Source organism: Malania oleifera, chromosome 6 (assembly GCF_029873635.1).
Source record: "Malania oleifera isolate guangnan ecotype guangnan chromosome 6, ASM2987363v1, whole genome shotgun sequence".
Classification (NCBI taxonomy): domain Eukaryota; kingdom Viridiplantae; phylum Streptophyta; class Magnoliopsida; order Santalales; family Ximeniaceae; genus Malania; species Malania oleifera.
The window spans coordinates 92,148,375-92,166,510 of NC_080422.1; the positions used below are offsets into that span (position 1 = coordinate 92,148,375).

Consider the following 18,136-nt stretch of genomic DNA (forward strand, 5'->3'; position numbering starts at 1 on the left):
AGTAGAAACTTATAAGATATCTGGTGCATGGTTTGTGATATGTAGGATGAGAAAATGTTCTGTTTATAGACAACATGCTGCCAAATTTTTTATAAAATTTTTTCCACCCAAAATATTCAAAGTGTATAAACCATGTGTCAAATGATTAACAGATGCTACATGCTAGACTTTATTTTAAAGGATTACTACATAATTAATGTAGTCATTATTATAGTTGATTAGCTTACCATGAATGAAAATAGTTGTTATGTCATGCGCTTGCATATACAATTTTGTTTTTTTTAAGTATTTTCTATTTTCCGAGGGTCGATCGTAATGGCAAGAAGCTCAAGCAGTGTTCCGGTGACGATGTTGTTGTATATAGGGGGAAAATTATCACCGAAGTAGAAGGTGTTAGTTATAGTACTCAGTCGGTTCGACCAATTCGAATTGGTCATAGGTGTAAATTAAATAAACTGTATTTGAAGATGTACAAATATTTGCATATTGATCCAGATCAATATGCATTACGGGTGACCGCAAGATACCTTATGCGAGGGTTCAATGGTATAGTCTTCTATGAGACTATTCCTATAACTGATGATTACAGTCTGCGCATTGTGTTGGATGCACACTGCGTAGGTCCGACTTATTTAACTGTGCAATTATATGTCGAAACCATTCCTAAAATGGGTGTCACCCCAGATAGGCAGCTGGGGGCGCCCCCGAAGCATTTGGCTGAAGTGGAGGAAGAGACCCAACAAACACGTCATATTGATATGAGTGCGGAGGTTGGTGGTATGCCTACGGTGGATTCAACGAATGTCCAGGATCATCGTTCGAGCCGCCGACGTACGAAACACCTGTTCTTGACACGAATGATCGGGGAGGTTGTGAAGAAGTTCCAATAGAAGGTCCAGGATTGTTGTTCACCATTGTGGACGATGCATTAGACGAGGGGATGAACATTACAAACAATGTTAATCTTCAAGATGATGACACGTACGAGCAGGAAACGAGTGAAGAATTAATTGAGTTCCCCGATGATGTGAGCCCACCCCCCATGAAACGAATGATGTCACATACGACACCAAGTTTATGGACAAACCTCTGATGTACGGTCATATTGATGTAGATGTTGTAGATTTAACTGGGGAAGAGGAGCTTCCTATACGGGCGCCTCGTTGGGATGAATCCTCTGAGCTAAGTAGGGAGATGTTATTTGGGTCAAAGGATCAATTGATAGTGGCAATGCAAATGTATCACACTTAAACCCACCATGACTTCCACATTGTGCAATTTACCCCAATGTTATGGGTTGTTAGGTGTAAGGAGTTTGATTGCAGATGGAGAGTGCGTGCAATGTATCAGATGAAACACCGATTATTCGAAATCACCCAATATGGTGGTCCACACACGTGTTTGAATGAACTTTTCTCGCAGGACCAGAACCAAATCATATCATCCCTCGTTGCTAGGGAGATAGTGAATATGATAAGAGGAGATACATCGACATCAATCGCCACATTGAAAGAGTTCATAGATCGTCATTTCGGTTATTCAATTTTATATAAGAAGGTTTGGTTGGGCAAACAGAAGGTAATTGCCCAAGTATTCAGCGATTTGGAGATGTCCTACCAAACAATGTCAAAGTGGATGGAAGCGATGTGTGCATACAATCCTAGGACTATAGTCAAGTGGAGGTGGACTCCTGTTCCAAATAGCGAGAACATTGCAACATTTGTATCCGTATTTTGGTAGTTTCCAACATCTATTCAAGGTTTTTGTCACTATCATCCCGTCATATGTGTGGACGGGACACCCTTGTAGGGTAAGTACAAGGGCAAACTCCTAATTGCGACATGTTTGGATGCAAATAGGCAAATATTTCCCCTTACATTTGCTATTGTCCAAGAGAAAATCCTGGACACATGGATATGGTTTCTGTGTTGTCTTCATTCCATTACCGATAGGGACGACATTTTCCTTATATCGGATCGGCATCTAGGAATTCTCGCTGCTGTGTAATGCAATTGTGATTGGCAACCACCATGTGCCCACCGCCGATTCTGCCTTCGACACATGGTCAGCAACTTTAATGCGAAAGTACGAAGTGTCAATCTTAAGCATATGGCTAATCGAACGGAAAGGGAGTATCAGATAAGAAAATTTGACAAGTGGATGGAGAGGATATTCGATGAGGGTGGAGAACTAGCAAAGTCTTTTTTCGATCAGATCCCTCCTTATTTGTGGACTCAGTGCCACGACGGTAGAAGAAGGTATATGAACATGACCACTAACCTTGTGGAATGTTTCAATATCGTCTTGAAAGATGCTTGTAGCCTCCTAATAATAGCCCTTGTGTAACTAAAAATTTACCTCGTTTCACATTATTTCAATATCTGACGGGAGGCTACTCGTAATGCAATATTTGAAGGAAATACATGCACTCTGCATATCATGCTAGCGATGGAACGAAAGAAGCTGAAGGCGACCAGACTTCGAGTCACGACGTTCAACCGGTTTAGAGGTTGTTTTAGCATCAAAACCGCACAATTGGGGCCACATAAAGGAAACAACGTCCAGACTTTGAGAATTCATGGTAGACGCGAATGCTCATGTGGGAAGTGGCAAGCTTTACACTTTCCCTGCTCCCATATTCTCGCTGCATGTGTAGAGACACGGTTGAACGTTATCCAGTATGTTGAGTCATGTTGGAGCACTAACAAACATTATGCGACATATGCCACCAATGCCAGTGTCCTGACAATGGGTGATCAACACCAGTCCAGCCAAGTGTGGGCTAATTCTCACGTCGACCCCTTATACTGTTGAGGGGGAACACAGTTAGTGCATGACCAAATAGATGTAGATGCCCACATCGTTAGATGGATACAAGATGCAGGCTTGTATGGGATATATGAGATTGGCCATATCCAATTGGACTGGCATCTGGTGACTGCCTTTGTGGAGCGATGGAGACCAGAGATGCACACGTTCCACCTACCACACGAGGAGGCGACTATCACCCTCCAGGACGTTGCGGTTTTGTTTAGTCTACCGATTGATGGGAGACTCGTCACTGGTCGTACTGTTGGACCAGTAGAGTAGGGGCAGCCGGTCAGGGAGGAGCACTATGTCGTATATGTCAGCAATTGTTAGGGGTGGTGCCACCTAATAACGAGATGGTTGGTGCCCGCATTCGCATGCAGTTTCCTGAGGGGAGAGATGTTTCACCAGCTCCTGGTAGATGCAGATGCACATACTGTAGCGTGCCACGCACGAACCCACTTGTTGCGTTTAATATGTGGGATGCTATTTTGCGACCTTTCAGGGAGTTATGCGCTTCTGATGTTCCTCCCACTCCTTGTGGAGCTGACAGAGATATGCTTGTACAGTTGGGGGTCTGCGACACTAGCATGGCTTTACAGGGATATGTGCTCGCTACTGACCAGTATCTAGTGACCAACACATCGATGGTATAGGACACCAGGCGCAGAGGAGATACCCAGAAAGGGCAGACACAGACGACAACCACCCCGAAACTGGAGATGACCTCTATGCGACATGGAGTAGTATGATCCATTATTTTCATTTCATTTGTACAACATTTATTTGTGAATGAAAGTTGTGTATGACAGGTGTGAATGAAAGTTGTAAATGAATGTTGTGACCTTTCCTAGCTTCCCGATTAAAATTATTTTCTTTTAGTAGTTACTTCGATTTGAATAGGTGCTCTTTAAACAAATGCATTGATGGATATGATCATTTTTGAAAAGGAGACTACCAAAATTTTTACATTAATTTGATACTTTGAATGTGTATGAAAGTTGTGAATAAAATTTGTGAACATACTGGTATCGATTATCTAAGAAAAATGTTTTCTTTGAACAGGTGCATGGATGGGATATAGTCATTTTTTAAAAGGAGACTCTATTGAAATTCTTACAGTAATTTGATACATTGAATGTGTATAAAAGTTGTGAATGAAATTAGTGAACATACTAGTATCAATTGTCTGGGAAAAATGTTTTCTTTCAACAAGTGCCTGGATAGGATATAGTCATTTTTTTAAAAGGAGACTGCCGAAATTTTTACAGTAATTTGATGCGTTGAATGTGTATGAAAGTTGTGAATGAAATTTTTGAACATACTTGTAGAGATAAGAAGAATTATGATATTTAAATAATAAAAGAGGAAGAGAAAAAAGGAATTTGTGAAATTTGTCAACGAAGGTTATGAGTTCGTCAATGAACTTCCTTCTTGACCTCGTTGACAAAGTGACGTGTCTTATCGATGAAGGCAGGTGTATAAGTATGCCAAAATCGGATTTTTAGCGCAAAAAACTTCATGCAGCCCTCTCTCTCTCTCTCTCTCTCTCTCTCTCTCTCTCTCTTTCTCTCTCTAACTTTGTCCTCTCCACCTTCATTCTAGCTTTCTATCCTGGCTATTCTCCAGTTCGACGATCTGAAGCCGCCACGTTACTCCTCGGAAGATTCTCTTCAAATCTATTGGAGTAATCCGTTGGTTAGGCTAACTTGAGAACCATCCCAAAATTAGGGTATGTGGATTATTTGAGCATTTTTAATATTACCTAGTTCATTTGAAGTCAGATTCTACATTATATGCGAAAATACTGGGGTTTTGTAAAGAAAAACTAGGATATTATATTTTCAGGAATAGGGTGTTTTGGGATCCTGCGGACAAGGGTTGAAGACCCCAGTAAGTGGTATTTTAGGAACCTAGGTAAAATGATATATGGATTATAGTTTAGAATTTGTGCATATGTGAATTTAAGGAGTATGTGTATGATAATTATTTAGGTTAATTCGGTTTTTTGATTTGGAAAATATATATGTGTTATCTTAGGATGTTAAAATTATGAATGTCACACACGTGGGATTGCAAATAGTAGTTAGTGCTTAGATAGTCAGGTAAGGGAAATATGCTATGTTAGGAATTTTAGTATGATAGTCAACAGAAATTATATGTTTTACTAGATTATTATTATTTAGTTTATAATATATTTGTATAGTAGAAAATACAGATTTTAGAACAAGTGAATTTAGGTTGGCCTAATTGAGTTTTTCAATCTTATTTTGATGATAACAAATGAAGGATGTTTTAACTTGTGTTGTTGAGTGGCTTTATTTCAAGTTTAAGTAAAAGGACACTCATGGTTAATCATGGAAGTAAGTTGGAAATCAAAGTCAATCAAGTGAAGGTTTCTCAGTATATTGAAGCAATGAACGACAAATGAAGCGCTTAAAGGCTAAGCAAATCTTGAAGTAAAGACTGAACCTCAAGAGGCTCCAAGACTTAGTGATTAAGGAGATCATGATTAGAAGGATATTTGTAAGTACTTCAAGTCATTACTATTTAGATATGTGAAGCTCCTTAAGATACAAAGACTTAGAGACCAGCACTTGAAAAACCCTTGAAAATGTTTTTGAAAGTTGTATTTGAGTTTTTCAAGTAAACTAAATTTTTAAAAAAGTTGAACGTGGTTCAATCAGCTGACTGACAGAAAACCTATAACAAAGTTAACTGTCCAACTGACTAATTCGATGAACTGAAAACACCCAACCGATTGACAGTGCCAGTCGACTAACTATTTTGAGCGTGGTTCAGTCAGCCAACTGACAATTATTTTTTGAAGAGACAAAATGGTATTAGCTATCTGTCCAGCTGATTGACTATAACAAAATGACCCAATCGAGTGAGTCAACCGACTCACTCTACGGAGATTTTTAAATTTCGAGCTATATCGAAAGTTTTTCAAAATCGATTATATGATTTAATATCTTTTGAAAAGTTACCTAAATACTACATGTTAAATGAGGAAACTTTTCTTTAAGAAGTTTATAAATACCTCCCTTGCTCAATGAAAAAAGATGCTCAAGCAATACACACTTTCTACGCTAAAGTTCTCCTAAAAGCTCATACTTGCTCACACTCTTGCTGGGGGAAACTCTACGAAGTTGCTGGTTGATTAAAAAGCTTTGGTTTTGATTTTAAAATAAAATCTTTATATCAATAAGAAAGAACCATTGGTGACTTCCAAACCTTGAGCTTCACATTTTCTATTCAGTTTTGGTTTTGAAGTACGATTAGTGATTTAACTTGTACAACTTGCTCTGTGTTTAAGAGTGTTTTTGTACGCAGATATCCATTCCTTTCTACTAGATCTTTAATGGTTTAAGGTATAGTTGGATCGTTGCACCAAGTATAGGTTGTTGTATAGAGAGGTTTCTCTTCCTGAAAAAGAAGTTGATTGTTGTAAAGGTTTTTGTTCCACCCAGAAAGAACAAAGGATAGTGAAATCCTTAGGTGGTTGACCTAAGGCGAGGACGTAGGCTAGGATAAGCCGAACCTCAAAAAAATAGCGGTGTCACTCTCTTTCCCTTACTCTCTTTAAATTCCAACAAAAATATAAAATGTGTGGATGTTGTAATTCTTTCAATCATAAAAACAACGTATATTGGAAATTAAATAAACCAAAGCTTAATTTGTTTTTGGGCTTACAGAAATCGAAAGGGAGTACGTTGGTTAATCAATATTTTGCGAAAACCGTAAGGGAGTACGTTGATTGGTTAACAACCAAAAACCTATTAGCTGAAGGTTTATTTGAATTCTGATTTTGGAGAGAGTGATTGGATGCTATTTTAATCTTCAGTTCAAAGGCCAACTATAGGACTTGCACATTCATATACAGGGCTACTGAATATTGCAAAGCAAATATTGATTACTTGTATTGTCTTTGTTTGGTTTAAACAGTTAATCAATTGGTTGTGTATGTTGTGGTTGTGTATTGAATAGAAGAAGTAAGTGTTTGTGTTGATTTCCTAATCAACAAGACTATAACAAGTCTTTAAAAGATTGTAAAAAGCCAAAAACTCATAAAAAGACTCTAAGAAATTTTAAATAACCCAATTCAGCCCCCCTCTTGGGACTACACCTTATGTTTCAATTGGTGTCAGAGCGCAGTTATCGCAAATCCTAACAAGTAGGTATATAAAAATCTAGATGGCACAAATAGGAGTAGCTTCCTTTGGTGAAGGTCAATCCTCAACTACCCACTTTTTGTGGACTCAATTACACCTTTTGGAAGTAATGAATGAGAATCTACCTTCAAACAATGGACTGGAAGGCATGGAATGTTGTCACAAATGGAAATCTGATCACTAATAAACTATTAGATGGAAAAGAAGTACCTAAAGAAGAAAAAGAACTAATTGAATTAGATTACAAAATGCTGCAAATTAACTTAAGTGCAATAAATGTCCTATATTGTGCACTTGATACAAATGAATTCAATAGAGTAATGGCATGTAAAACAACTAAGGAAATTTGGGATAAATTAGAAGTAACCTATGAAGGCACAGTAGATGTTAGAGACAGTAGAATTGATATGTTAACTAGTGAATATGAAGCTTTTAAGATGAATTCCTATGAAACTATAACAAGCGTGTACACTAGGTTCACACATATCATAAACTCACTAAGTGCCTTAGGAAAAACATATTCCACCCATGAGATGATTCGCGAAATTCTAAGAGTACTTCCACCTATTTGGGAGCCGAAAGTCACAACCATAACGGAAGGTAGAAACCTCAAAACAATTTCATTAAATGAACTTATAGGATCACTTCTAACCTATGAAATGATTTTGAAAGAAAGAAACACTGAAAATAGAAATAAAAAATCTATAACTCTAAAAGCCTCTAAAGAACATTCAAGTGAAGAAGATAATGAATCTAGTGAATTAGAAGATGAAGATTTAGCTTTCATAACTAAAAGACTTGGAAAATTCTTCAAAAGAAACAAGAAATTCACTAGAAAATTCAACACATCAAAAACTGAAAAAGGTGAAAGTAATAAAAAGGAATACAAAAGCAAAAATGAACCTCCCACTTGCTATCACTGTAAAAAGGTCGGACACATCAAGCCAGACTGCTCACAACTCAAGAAGGAAAAGAGGAAAAAGAAGCTTGCAAAAAAGGTAACTTGGGATGACACAAGTTCGAGTGAATCGGAGAGCGATTCAAGCGATCAAGAAGTAGCGAACATGTGCTTCATGGCACATAATGAAGAGGTAAACTCTTACTACTCTTTCTCAGAAGATTCGTGTGATGAATCATGTAATAATTCATGTGAAAGCATGCCTTCTTTTAAAGAACTTCAAGCTGAATTATTCTCTCTTCATAATAAATTCATTAAGGTCTCAAAAAAGAACATAAGCTTGAAACAACAAAACGAAACACATAGAAATCATCTTGAATCTTCAAAAATTATTGAAAAAGAAAAGGACCTAAAGATTGAAGAGCTTGTGAAGAAAGTAGATAACATGTCTCAAAAATTAGCTAAGTCTCAAGTGAATGAAGATAGCAAGAGAGTGCTAGAAATAGTTGATCTTAAAAACCAAATTCATGATAAGGAGAAGGTTATTTACAACTTTACCAGAGGTAAAGATAACATCAAAAAAATGGTAGCACAACAAAGGATGGCTAACAATAAAGAAGGAATTGGCTACAATGGAACACCAAACAAAAGAAAGAAAAACTTGTTTATGAGATATTTTTTAAATCAATCTAAACACTATGCAAGTACTTCATCGACAAACATTTATGAGCATACTACTTGCTACATGGTAAAAATAAATGACATATAATGTTTAATTGTCCACTCAAGAAAAAGTACATCAAAGTAGAAAAGGAATGGAAGATAAACACTAAAACTAGACAAGACATAAAGAAAGTTAAGAAAGTTTGGGTTCCAAAAGTAACAACATAAATCCTTTCTTGTAGGTTTGCTTTAGGTCTACTCCGTCTAAAGAAAAATGGTACTTGGATAGCGGATGTTCAAAACATATGATGGGAGATGAATCTAAGTTCACTTCTCTAACTCAAAAGGATGGGGGATATGTAACCTTCGGTGACAAAGTAAAAGGCAAGATCATCGGAATTGGTAAAATAGGTAAAGACTCCTCGTTCACTATAGATGATGTCTTGTTAGTTGATGATCTAAAGCATAATCTATTAAACATTAGTCAACTTAGTGACAATGGATTTGAACTAATATTTAAGAAAGAAAAATGCATAATTCAGAATTCTAAGGATCATAAGACACTATTCACTACACATAGAATGAATAATGTGCATTGCATAAACCTTGATAGCTTGATCTCTCAAGATATAACTTGCTTAGCTGCCATAAGTAAAAATAGTTGGCTTTGGAATAGAAGATTAGGACATGCCAGCATGGATCTCATATCTAAACTCTCCAAAAAGAATTTAGTTAAAGGCTTGCCTAACACCAAGTTTATCAAAGATAAAGTGTGTGATGCCTATCAACTAGGAAAACAAATCAAGACAAGCTTCAAAAAGAAGAAACATATATCAACTAATAGACTCCTAGAACTCATACACTCAGACTTGTTTGGTCCTACTAGAACTCAAAGCTTAGGAGGAAAACAATATGCCTTTGTAATTGTTGATGATTACTCTAGACACACATAGGTATTGTTTTTAGCTAACAAAGAGGAAACTTGTAATTTGTTAATCACTCTATGAAAGAAGCTTCAAAATGAGAAAGGGTACAATGTCTCAAATCTAAGAAGTGACCAAGGAAGAGAATTTAAGAACCAAGACGTTGAAAAATTTTGCAATAACCATGGCATAAGCCACAATTTTTTAGCACCTAGAACCCCACAACAAAATGGAGTTGTGGAAAGAAAAATTAGAACTCTTCAAGAAATGGCAAGAGCTATGCTTAATGAAAATAACTTACCCAAGTATTTTTGGGCTGAAGCTGTAAATACAACTTGCTATGTAATTAATAGGGTTTCTATTAAATCAAGCCTAAACAAGACACCTTATGAATTATGGAAAGGAAGAGGCCTAACATAACTTACTTTCATGTCTTTGGGTGTAAGTGTTTTGTACTCAATAATAAAGATAACTTAGGAAAATTTGATGCTAAATCGGATGAAGGAATTTTCCTAGGATGCTCTACAAATAGTAAGGCCTATAGGATCTATAACAAAATAACACTCACCATAATTGAATCAATTCACATAGACTTTGATGAATTAAATCCTTTTTCAAGAGAAGTCAAAAATGAAGAAAAGGATGATATTTTCAAAAAGGAGGATGAGATAGAAATCAAGGAAGAAAATGAAGTAAATAAAGAAAACTCAAAATATGAACCTATAGAAAATCCGGAATTACCAAGAGAATAGAACTACAAAAAAATCACCCTCAAGATCAAATTATAGGTGAACCATCTAGAGGTGTAACTACTAGATCTTCTCTAAAGAATCTATGCAATCAATATGCATTCATATCTCAAGATGAACCTAAAGATGTTAAAGAGGCCCTTAAATATGACTCTTGGATAATGGCAATGCAAAAAGAATGAAACCAATTTGAAAAAGCAAAGTATGATAATTATTACCTAAACCTGAAAATCATTTGATCATAGGAACTAAATGGGTATTTAGAAATAAAAAAGATGAGAATGGTAAAGTCATTAGAAACAAAGCGAGACTTGTAGCTAAAGGGTATAACCAAGAAGAAGGGATTGACTATGATGAAACCTTTGCCTTTGTAGCCAGAATGGAAGCTATAAGAATGCTGTTAGCTTACGCTTCCTACAAAGAATATAAGTTATACCAAATGGATGTCAAAGGTACATTTTTAAATGGGTATATTAATGAAGAAGTATATGTTGAACAACCCCCTAGTTTTGAAAATATAGAAAATCCTAATCATATATTCAGACTAACTAAGGCTTTGTATAGATCAAAACAGGCCCCCAGGGTTTGGTATGAAAGATAGTGGATTTCTAATTGAGAAATGGTTTTCAATTGGAAAAATTGATAGTGCCTTGTTCATTAAAACTAAGAAAGATGACATACTTTTAATTCAAATCTACGTAGATGATATAATATTTTGTAGTGGCCCAAAGAATAATAGTATTAGAAGAATAATGAGGGAGAGAAATGGAAACATGAATAGAAGGAGGTAGTAGACTTTGTCGACAAATATAGGGATTCGTCGACGATGGTCTTCAGGATCTCGTCGACGAGAAAATACCGAGTGAAGGATTGAGTTACTCTGAATTTTGTCGACGAAGGGTAAGGTTCATCGAAAAATTTACTGAAGGACTTGTTGACGAGGTGACATACCTCGTCAACGAATCTGGCCCTATAAATAGTGAAAAATCATATTTTTATTCAATTGCAGCACTTCTCTCTCTCTCTCTCTCTCTCTCTCTCTCCTACGACCCCTCTTACTTCTCTCTTCGATTTCGGCCCCGCCAGTCGCTGGATCGACAATCTGAAGCCACCACGATGTTTCTGACGAAGTTCTCTGCAAGTCTGCTGGAGCGGATCATTGGTGAAACGAAGTTGGATTTCATCCCGAATTTAGGATAAAGCCTTTTAGTCCATTTTTGGCCTTCTGACAGTTATAGGAAATGATGTAGGTGAAGAAATACTGATATTTTGTTTTGGCATTATGCAGGAGGCCCTGTGGGTGTTAGGCCAGTATACCCTAGGGGCTTTCCAGTAGTCAGGTAAGGGAAATATGCTATGTTAGGTAATTTTAAAATATTATACAGTTTATTAAATCATGAATATTATGTCTTAAGTATGGTGTGGCTTGAGAATATGAATATAGTATGGAGATATATTTTACGAATTTCAATATTATGATTTTACGAATTTCAGTACCATGATTATACAAATTTCAATGCCATGATTATATGAATTTCAGTATCATGATTATACGAATTTCAGTACCATGATTATACAAATTTCAGTACCATGATTATACGAATTTCAGTACTATGAGTATGCAGTTTTCAGTGTATGAATATACAATTCTCAGTACTATGACATATGGATTACAGTTACAGTTTATTCAGTATCATTGTTATTACGGTTATTTCAGAATCATGGTACATCAGATAGTTATATATAGAGATGTATTATATAGTATCAGACCCTGGAGGACCATACAGCAAAGCACGGTACCGTTGCTACAGATATTTATGTTATGAGTCCAACCACCTATTTAGATAATACGTGGTAGTAGGTCGATCACCTAGGCCCTTGACATGGACAAGCTCCCCATTAGATATGGGTAGAGGTGGGTAGATCAGACCGATGGAGTATAGTGATTTATTCCTAGTTGGCCAGCCAGGGTAAATCCCACCTACAGGCCACACAACCCTGTCATGAAGGGTTAAATCATGACACACAGTTATCTACAGGGAAAGTTTTCAATTACTATTACTTATATACAGGTTTACAGAAACAGGGGACATACTTATGTACACTAGAAGTACTTTGGATAGTAACCTACAATACTGTTATGTTAAGCAACATGGAAATGGTGGTGTATTTTATTACTTGTACTGTACTTACGTATCCAGTTATACATGATAATATAGAAACAGATTTTCATAATATTGTAGCTCATTTGCCACACACTAGTAATAGCATATTTCGTCTTACTAAACATTGACTTATCCTAGTGTTGAATCATTTTTCAGGTGATTCAGGTAGGCGAGCAGACCAGGCTCACAGATAGAAGGGCTCCAGTACTGCCCTGTTAGTAGATAGTGAGTATGTTTGTGGAGGATTTTTTTGTATATCTCAGCATAGTTGGGGATATTTTGGGAATAGTGATATGTGTATATTTTGGAAAACATGTTAGCACTCTGGTATTGTATTGTATTTAATTATAAATGGATATGTTTATTTGGTTTATGCTTCTCGCTGCTTAGGCTAATGATTGGATTTACCCCCAGTATGGTATCAGAGCATGTAGAATGTTATTGTAAAAAAAAAAAAAGTAACATGGAAATTAAGCAGGTCGTTACATATTTGGTGCCACTACTGAACATCTATGTAAAGAATTTGCAAAATGTATGCAAGAAGAATTTGAAATGAGCATGATGGGGGAGTTAAACTATTTTCTTAGACTACAAATTAAAAAAGCCAAGCATGGGACTTTCTTAAGTCAATCAAAATACATAAGAGAAATGATACAAAAATTTGGTATGGAAAATAGTAAACTCATAGGAACACTTATAAGTACCTCCGTCAGCCTAGACAAAGATGAAAAGGGAAAACTCGTAGACACAAAGTATTATAGAGGTATGATTGGAAGTCTACTATATCTAACTACCAGTAGACCCAACATAATGTTTAGTGTGTGTATGTGTGCACACTTTCAATCAGCACCTAAGGAATCGCATCTAATAGCTGTTAAGAGAATCCTAAGATACTTAATAGGCACTATGGACTTAGGACTATGGTATCCTAAGGACACTGGTTTTTAAATTATTAGTTATTCAGATGCGGACTATGTAGGGTGTAAAATAGATATAAAAAGTACAAGTGGCATATGCCACTTCTTAGGAAGATCTTTAGTTTCTTGGTTCACTAAGAAACAAAACTCTGTGGCTTTGTCAACTGCTGAGGCTGAATATGTAGCAGACAAGAGTTGTTATGCACAAACACTATATATGAAACAACAATTAAGAGATTTTAACTTAGAATACACAACAATACCAATTAAGTGTGACAATACAAGTGCGATATATATATCTAAAAATCCTATTTCACACTCAAGAACCAAGCATATTGACATAAGACATCACTTCCTAAGAGATCATGTTAAAAAAGAAGACATCATTCTAGAATTTATCAATACAAATGATCAATGGGCTGATATCCTCACTAAACCTCTCTCAGAAGATAGATTCATAACCATTAGAAGAGAGTTTGGTCTACTATATAGTAGAGAAACTAACTAAAAGGACAAAGCTTAAAGAAAAATCCATAGTCAGCCAACTGACTCTGAAGTCAGCCGACTGACTAAAGTATTCTTCCTGAACTAAAAAGCAGTCAACCAACTGACCCTGAGGTCAGCCGACTGATTGACAGAAAAACCTTAGGCTCATTTATAAGACACGAGCTATTTGAGTGGTCAGTCAACTGAACTAGGCTTTGTCTCTTCATGTGCTCTCAATTTTTTGCGTGTACTTTTCTATGAAAAAACACTTATCTTGGTTGCTTTCTTTCCCTTTGTTTTTTGAATGATGACCAAAGGGGGAGAGGTTATGAAAAACAAAGATGAAATATGATGATGGAATGAAGTATGGAGTATGGAGTATTTATATGATGATGTGAAATATTCATGATGACAATGTTAAACAATGATGGAGTATTTATATGATGATGTGTATGGAATATGGAATATTAATATAATAATGCGTATGGAATATGAAATATTCATGATGGCCATGTTAAACAATGATGAGCCTTACTTGACTTTGAGCATATTGTTGACCTTAAACATATTGTTATCTTTTGAGTATATTGAACATTTTTTATGTCACACGTTAAAGAATTCTTATAGTAACATTTTTTATGTCACATGTTAAAGAATGTTTATAGTAAGGGGAAGCCTTTTCATAGGAACCCTCATCTTTGCTCCTCATTTGTCATCATCAAAAAGGGGGAGATTGTTGGCTTAACTGAGTTTTTCAATCTTATTTTGATGATAACAAATGAAGGATGTTTTAACTTGTGTTGTTGAGTGGCTTTATTTCAAGTTTAAGTAAAAGGACACTCATGGTTAATCATGGAAGTAAGTTGGAAATCAAAGTCAATCAAGTGAAAACTTCTCAGTATATTGAAGTAATGAATGAAAAATGAAGCGCTTAAAGGCCAAGCAGATCTTGAAGTAAAGACTGAACCTCAAGAGACTACAAGACTTAGTGATTAAGGAGATCATGATTAGAAGGATATTTGTAAGTACTTCAAGTCATTACTATTTAGATAATTGAAACTCCTTAAGGTACAAAGACTTAGAGACCAGTACTTGAAAAACCCTTGAAAATGTTTTTGAAAAGTTGTATTTGAGATTTTCAAGTAAACTATATTTTTAAAAAATTAGAAATAAAAAATATTTGAAAAGAGAGGACTGCTTAGCCGACTGACTCGATGAACTGAAAACACCCAGCCGACTGACAGTGCCTAGCTGACTAACCATTTTGATCATGGTTCAGTCAACCAACTAACAAAAAACCTACAACAAAGTTAACTGTTCAGCCGACTGACTTAATGAATTGAAAACACCTAGCTGACTGATAGTGCCTAGCCGGATGACTATTTTGAACATGGTTCAACCAGCCGACTAACAACTATTTTTTGAAGAGATAAAATGGTGTCAGCCACCTGTCCAGCCGACTAACTAGTACAAAAATAACCCAGTCGAGTGAGTCAGCCAACTAACTCTGTGGAGATTTTTGAATTTTGAACTTTATGGGAAGTTTTTCAAAATTGATTTTATGATTTAATATCTTTTGAAAAGTTACCTAAATACTCCATGTTAAATGAGGAAACTTTTCTTTAAGAATTCTATAAATACCTCCCTTACTCAATGAAAAAAGACACTCAAGCAATATGCGCTTTCTATGCTAAAGTTCTCCTAAAAGCTCATACTTGTTTACACTCTTGCTGAGGGAATCTCTATGAAATTGCTGGTTGATTAAAAATCTTTGGTTCTGATTTGCAACTAAAATCTTTATTTCAATAAGAAAGAACCATTGGTGACTTATAAACCTTGAGTTTCACATTTTCTATTTAGTTTTGGTTTTGAAGTACGATTAGTGATTTAACTTATACAACTTGCTCTGTGTTTGAGAGTGTTTTTGTACGCAAATATCCATTCCTTTCTACTAGATCTTTGACGGTTCAAGGTATAGTTGGATCGTTGTACCAAGCATAGGTTGTTGCTTGGAGAGGTTTCTCTTTCTGAAAAAGAGGTTGGTTATTGTAAAGGTTTTTGTTCCACCCGGAAGGAACAAGGTATAGTGAAATCCTTAGGTGGTTGACCTAAGGCGAGGACGTAGGCTGGGGTAAGTCGAACCTCGTAAAAACAACTGTGTCACTCTCTTTCCCTTACTCTCTTTAAATTCCAACAAAAATATAAACTGTGTAGATGTTGTAATTCTTTCAATCATAAAAACAACGTATATTGGAAATTAAACAAACCAAAGCCTTATTTGTTCTTGGGCTTGTGGAAATCAAAAGGGAGTACGTTGGTTAATCAATATTTTACGGAAACCGTAAAGGAGTACGTTGATTGGTTAACAATCCAAAACCTATTAGCTGAAGGTTTATTTGAATTCTGATTTTGGAAAGAGTGATTGGATGTTATTTTAATCTTCAGTTCAAAGGCCAACTACAGGAGTTGCACATTCATATATAGGGCTGCTGAATATTGCAAAGAAAATATTGATTACTTGTATTGTATTTGTTTGGTTTGAACAATTAATCAATTGGTTGTATATGTTGTGGTAGTGGATTGAATAGAAGAAGTAAGTGTTTGTGTGGATTTCCTAATCAACAAGAATATAAGATGTCTTTAAAAGATTGTAAAAAGTCAAGAACTCATAAAAAGACTCTAAGAAATTTTAAATAACCCTATTCACCCCCCCCCCCTCCTGGGACTACACCTTAGGTTTCAATTTATTTATTTAAATTGTGTGGAATGAGTTTATAGAAAACTAGTACAGTATTTATACAGTTTACAAATACCATATTTTACAGTGTATTAGGTAGAAAATATCATGGAATAAATATATGTTTTATAAAATTATAATTTTCGGTATACATACAGATAGATTTTTTATTGAATATTAAAAATACCATGATTTATCTATTTTCCATGATACCATGATTTACAGTATATGTATAGAAACATATATTTATAGCATATTCAAAATACCATGATTTCAGCTAGATAATCAGATATACAGACGTTAAACATTCAGCCAGTTATTCAAATTAGCATATCAGTTTTACAACGTTTTAGTTATTATAAAACCATTGGAAAATAGTAATATAGATATATCAGTTACATATGTATATAGTATCAGACCCTGATGGACCATATTCAGTCAGTAGAGCATGGTGTCGTAGCTATATTCAATTCAGAGTGCAACCACATTACTCAGATAATATGTGGTATTCAGCAGTCGATCGTGCCTACGTTGTGGACAGGCTCCCCTTCAAATAAGGGTAGAGGAGGCCAATCCAATTTACGATGTTCAGTTGACTTACCCTAGTCGGCCAGCCAGGATAGGTCCTGCCTTCGGGTCGTACAACACTGTCATGAGGGGTTAAATCATGACTTTCAGTTGACCATCTAGGGAAATTTTCTCAGTTATTATAGATATGTATATTAGAATTTACAGAAACCATAGATATACCTATGAATATTAGAAGTATTATGTTTAGAAAATTCAGAAAAATAGTTTATATTAAGCAGCATAGGTATGAGCTATATTGAAATTTTATGTGTTTCGCAGTTCGTAGACTCAATTATTTGTGGTATTTCCAAATCAGTTTTATAATATGCGAACTCACCTGCCACACACTAGTAATAGCATATTTTGTCTTACTGAGTGTTGTCTCATCCCAGTGATTTAATATTTTTCAGGGGATCCAGTTAGGCGAGCAAATCAGGCTCGCAGATAGAGGAGACTTCTATACTGCCTTATCTGTAGGGTGAGTATTTTTGGGAAGTCAGTTTGAGTAGTCGCTAGGTTCAGTCAAGGGTATTTTTGGAATGGTTGTGTATGTATATTTTGGGAAATATTATGACACTCTGGTATTGTATATATTGACATGGTTGTATATATTCCGCTTCCCGTTGTTTAGGTGGTTTATTGCATCTCAAATTCCACGGGTCCTATCTAGTTCGTGATGTTGGTTTGTTTTATATTAAAAGGTATCAGAGTAATAGAAATTTTACATTTAATTTATGTAGGAAAAAAAAAGCAAGAAAAATCAAGTCGTTACAATACTGGTATCGATTGTTTAGGAAAAATGTTTTCTTTGAACAAGAGGAACATTGTTTGGACACCCACCAACTTGGAAGAACTTAGTGTGATGATTCTTCTGAGCAACAATTACCACAAATTTGGGACACCACTTCTCATCAAGGAACTTACATGCCTACACATATGAAACATTGTTAAATAAATTTATGCGAGCGAATCTATTTCAAATTAATCCAAGGAAATAGTGGGAGTAACAAATGTAAAAAAATTACTTGGATAAGCACAAACACCT

At 35.6% G+C, this 18,136-nt stretch overlaps 1 protein-coding gene across 1 annotated transcript; it reads left to right on the forward strand.

Annotated features, from left to right (window-relative positions):
• Positions 1-530: 530 nt before the first annotated feature.
• Positions 531-1,952, forward strand: LOC131158709 (uncharacterized). The gene is made up of 5 exons (XM_058113572.1): positions 531-762; positions 810-998; positions 1,115-1,238; positions 1,305-1,728; positions 1,860-1,952. The coding sequence occupies exons 1-5, from the start codon at positions 531-533 to the stop codon at positions 1,950-1,952; spliced, it is 1,062 nt and encodes a 353-aa protein (XP_057969555.1).
• Positions 1,953-18,136: the final 16,184 nt, after the last annotated feature.

Bases quoted from the DNA above. Each gene is read 5' to 3' on its own strand.
- LOC131158709 (XM_058113572.1), top strand. From the start codon at position 531: ATGCGAGGGTTCAATGGTATAGTCTTCTATGAGACTATTCCTATAACT. The intron at 763-809 runs GTGCGGAGGTTG...ACGAATGTCCAG, and splicing joins AACACGTCATATTGATATGA to GATCATCGTTCGAGCCGCCG. The intron at 1,729-1,859 runs GTATTTTGGTAG...GGATGCAAATAG, and splicing joins ACATTGCAACATTTGTATCC to GCAAATATTTCCCCTTACAT.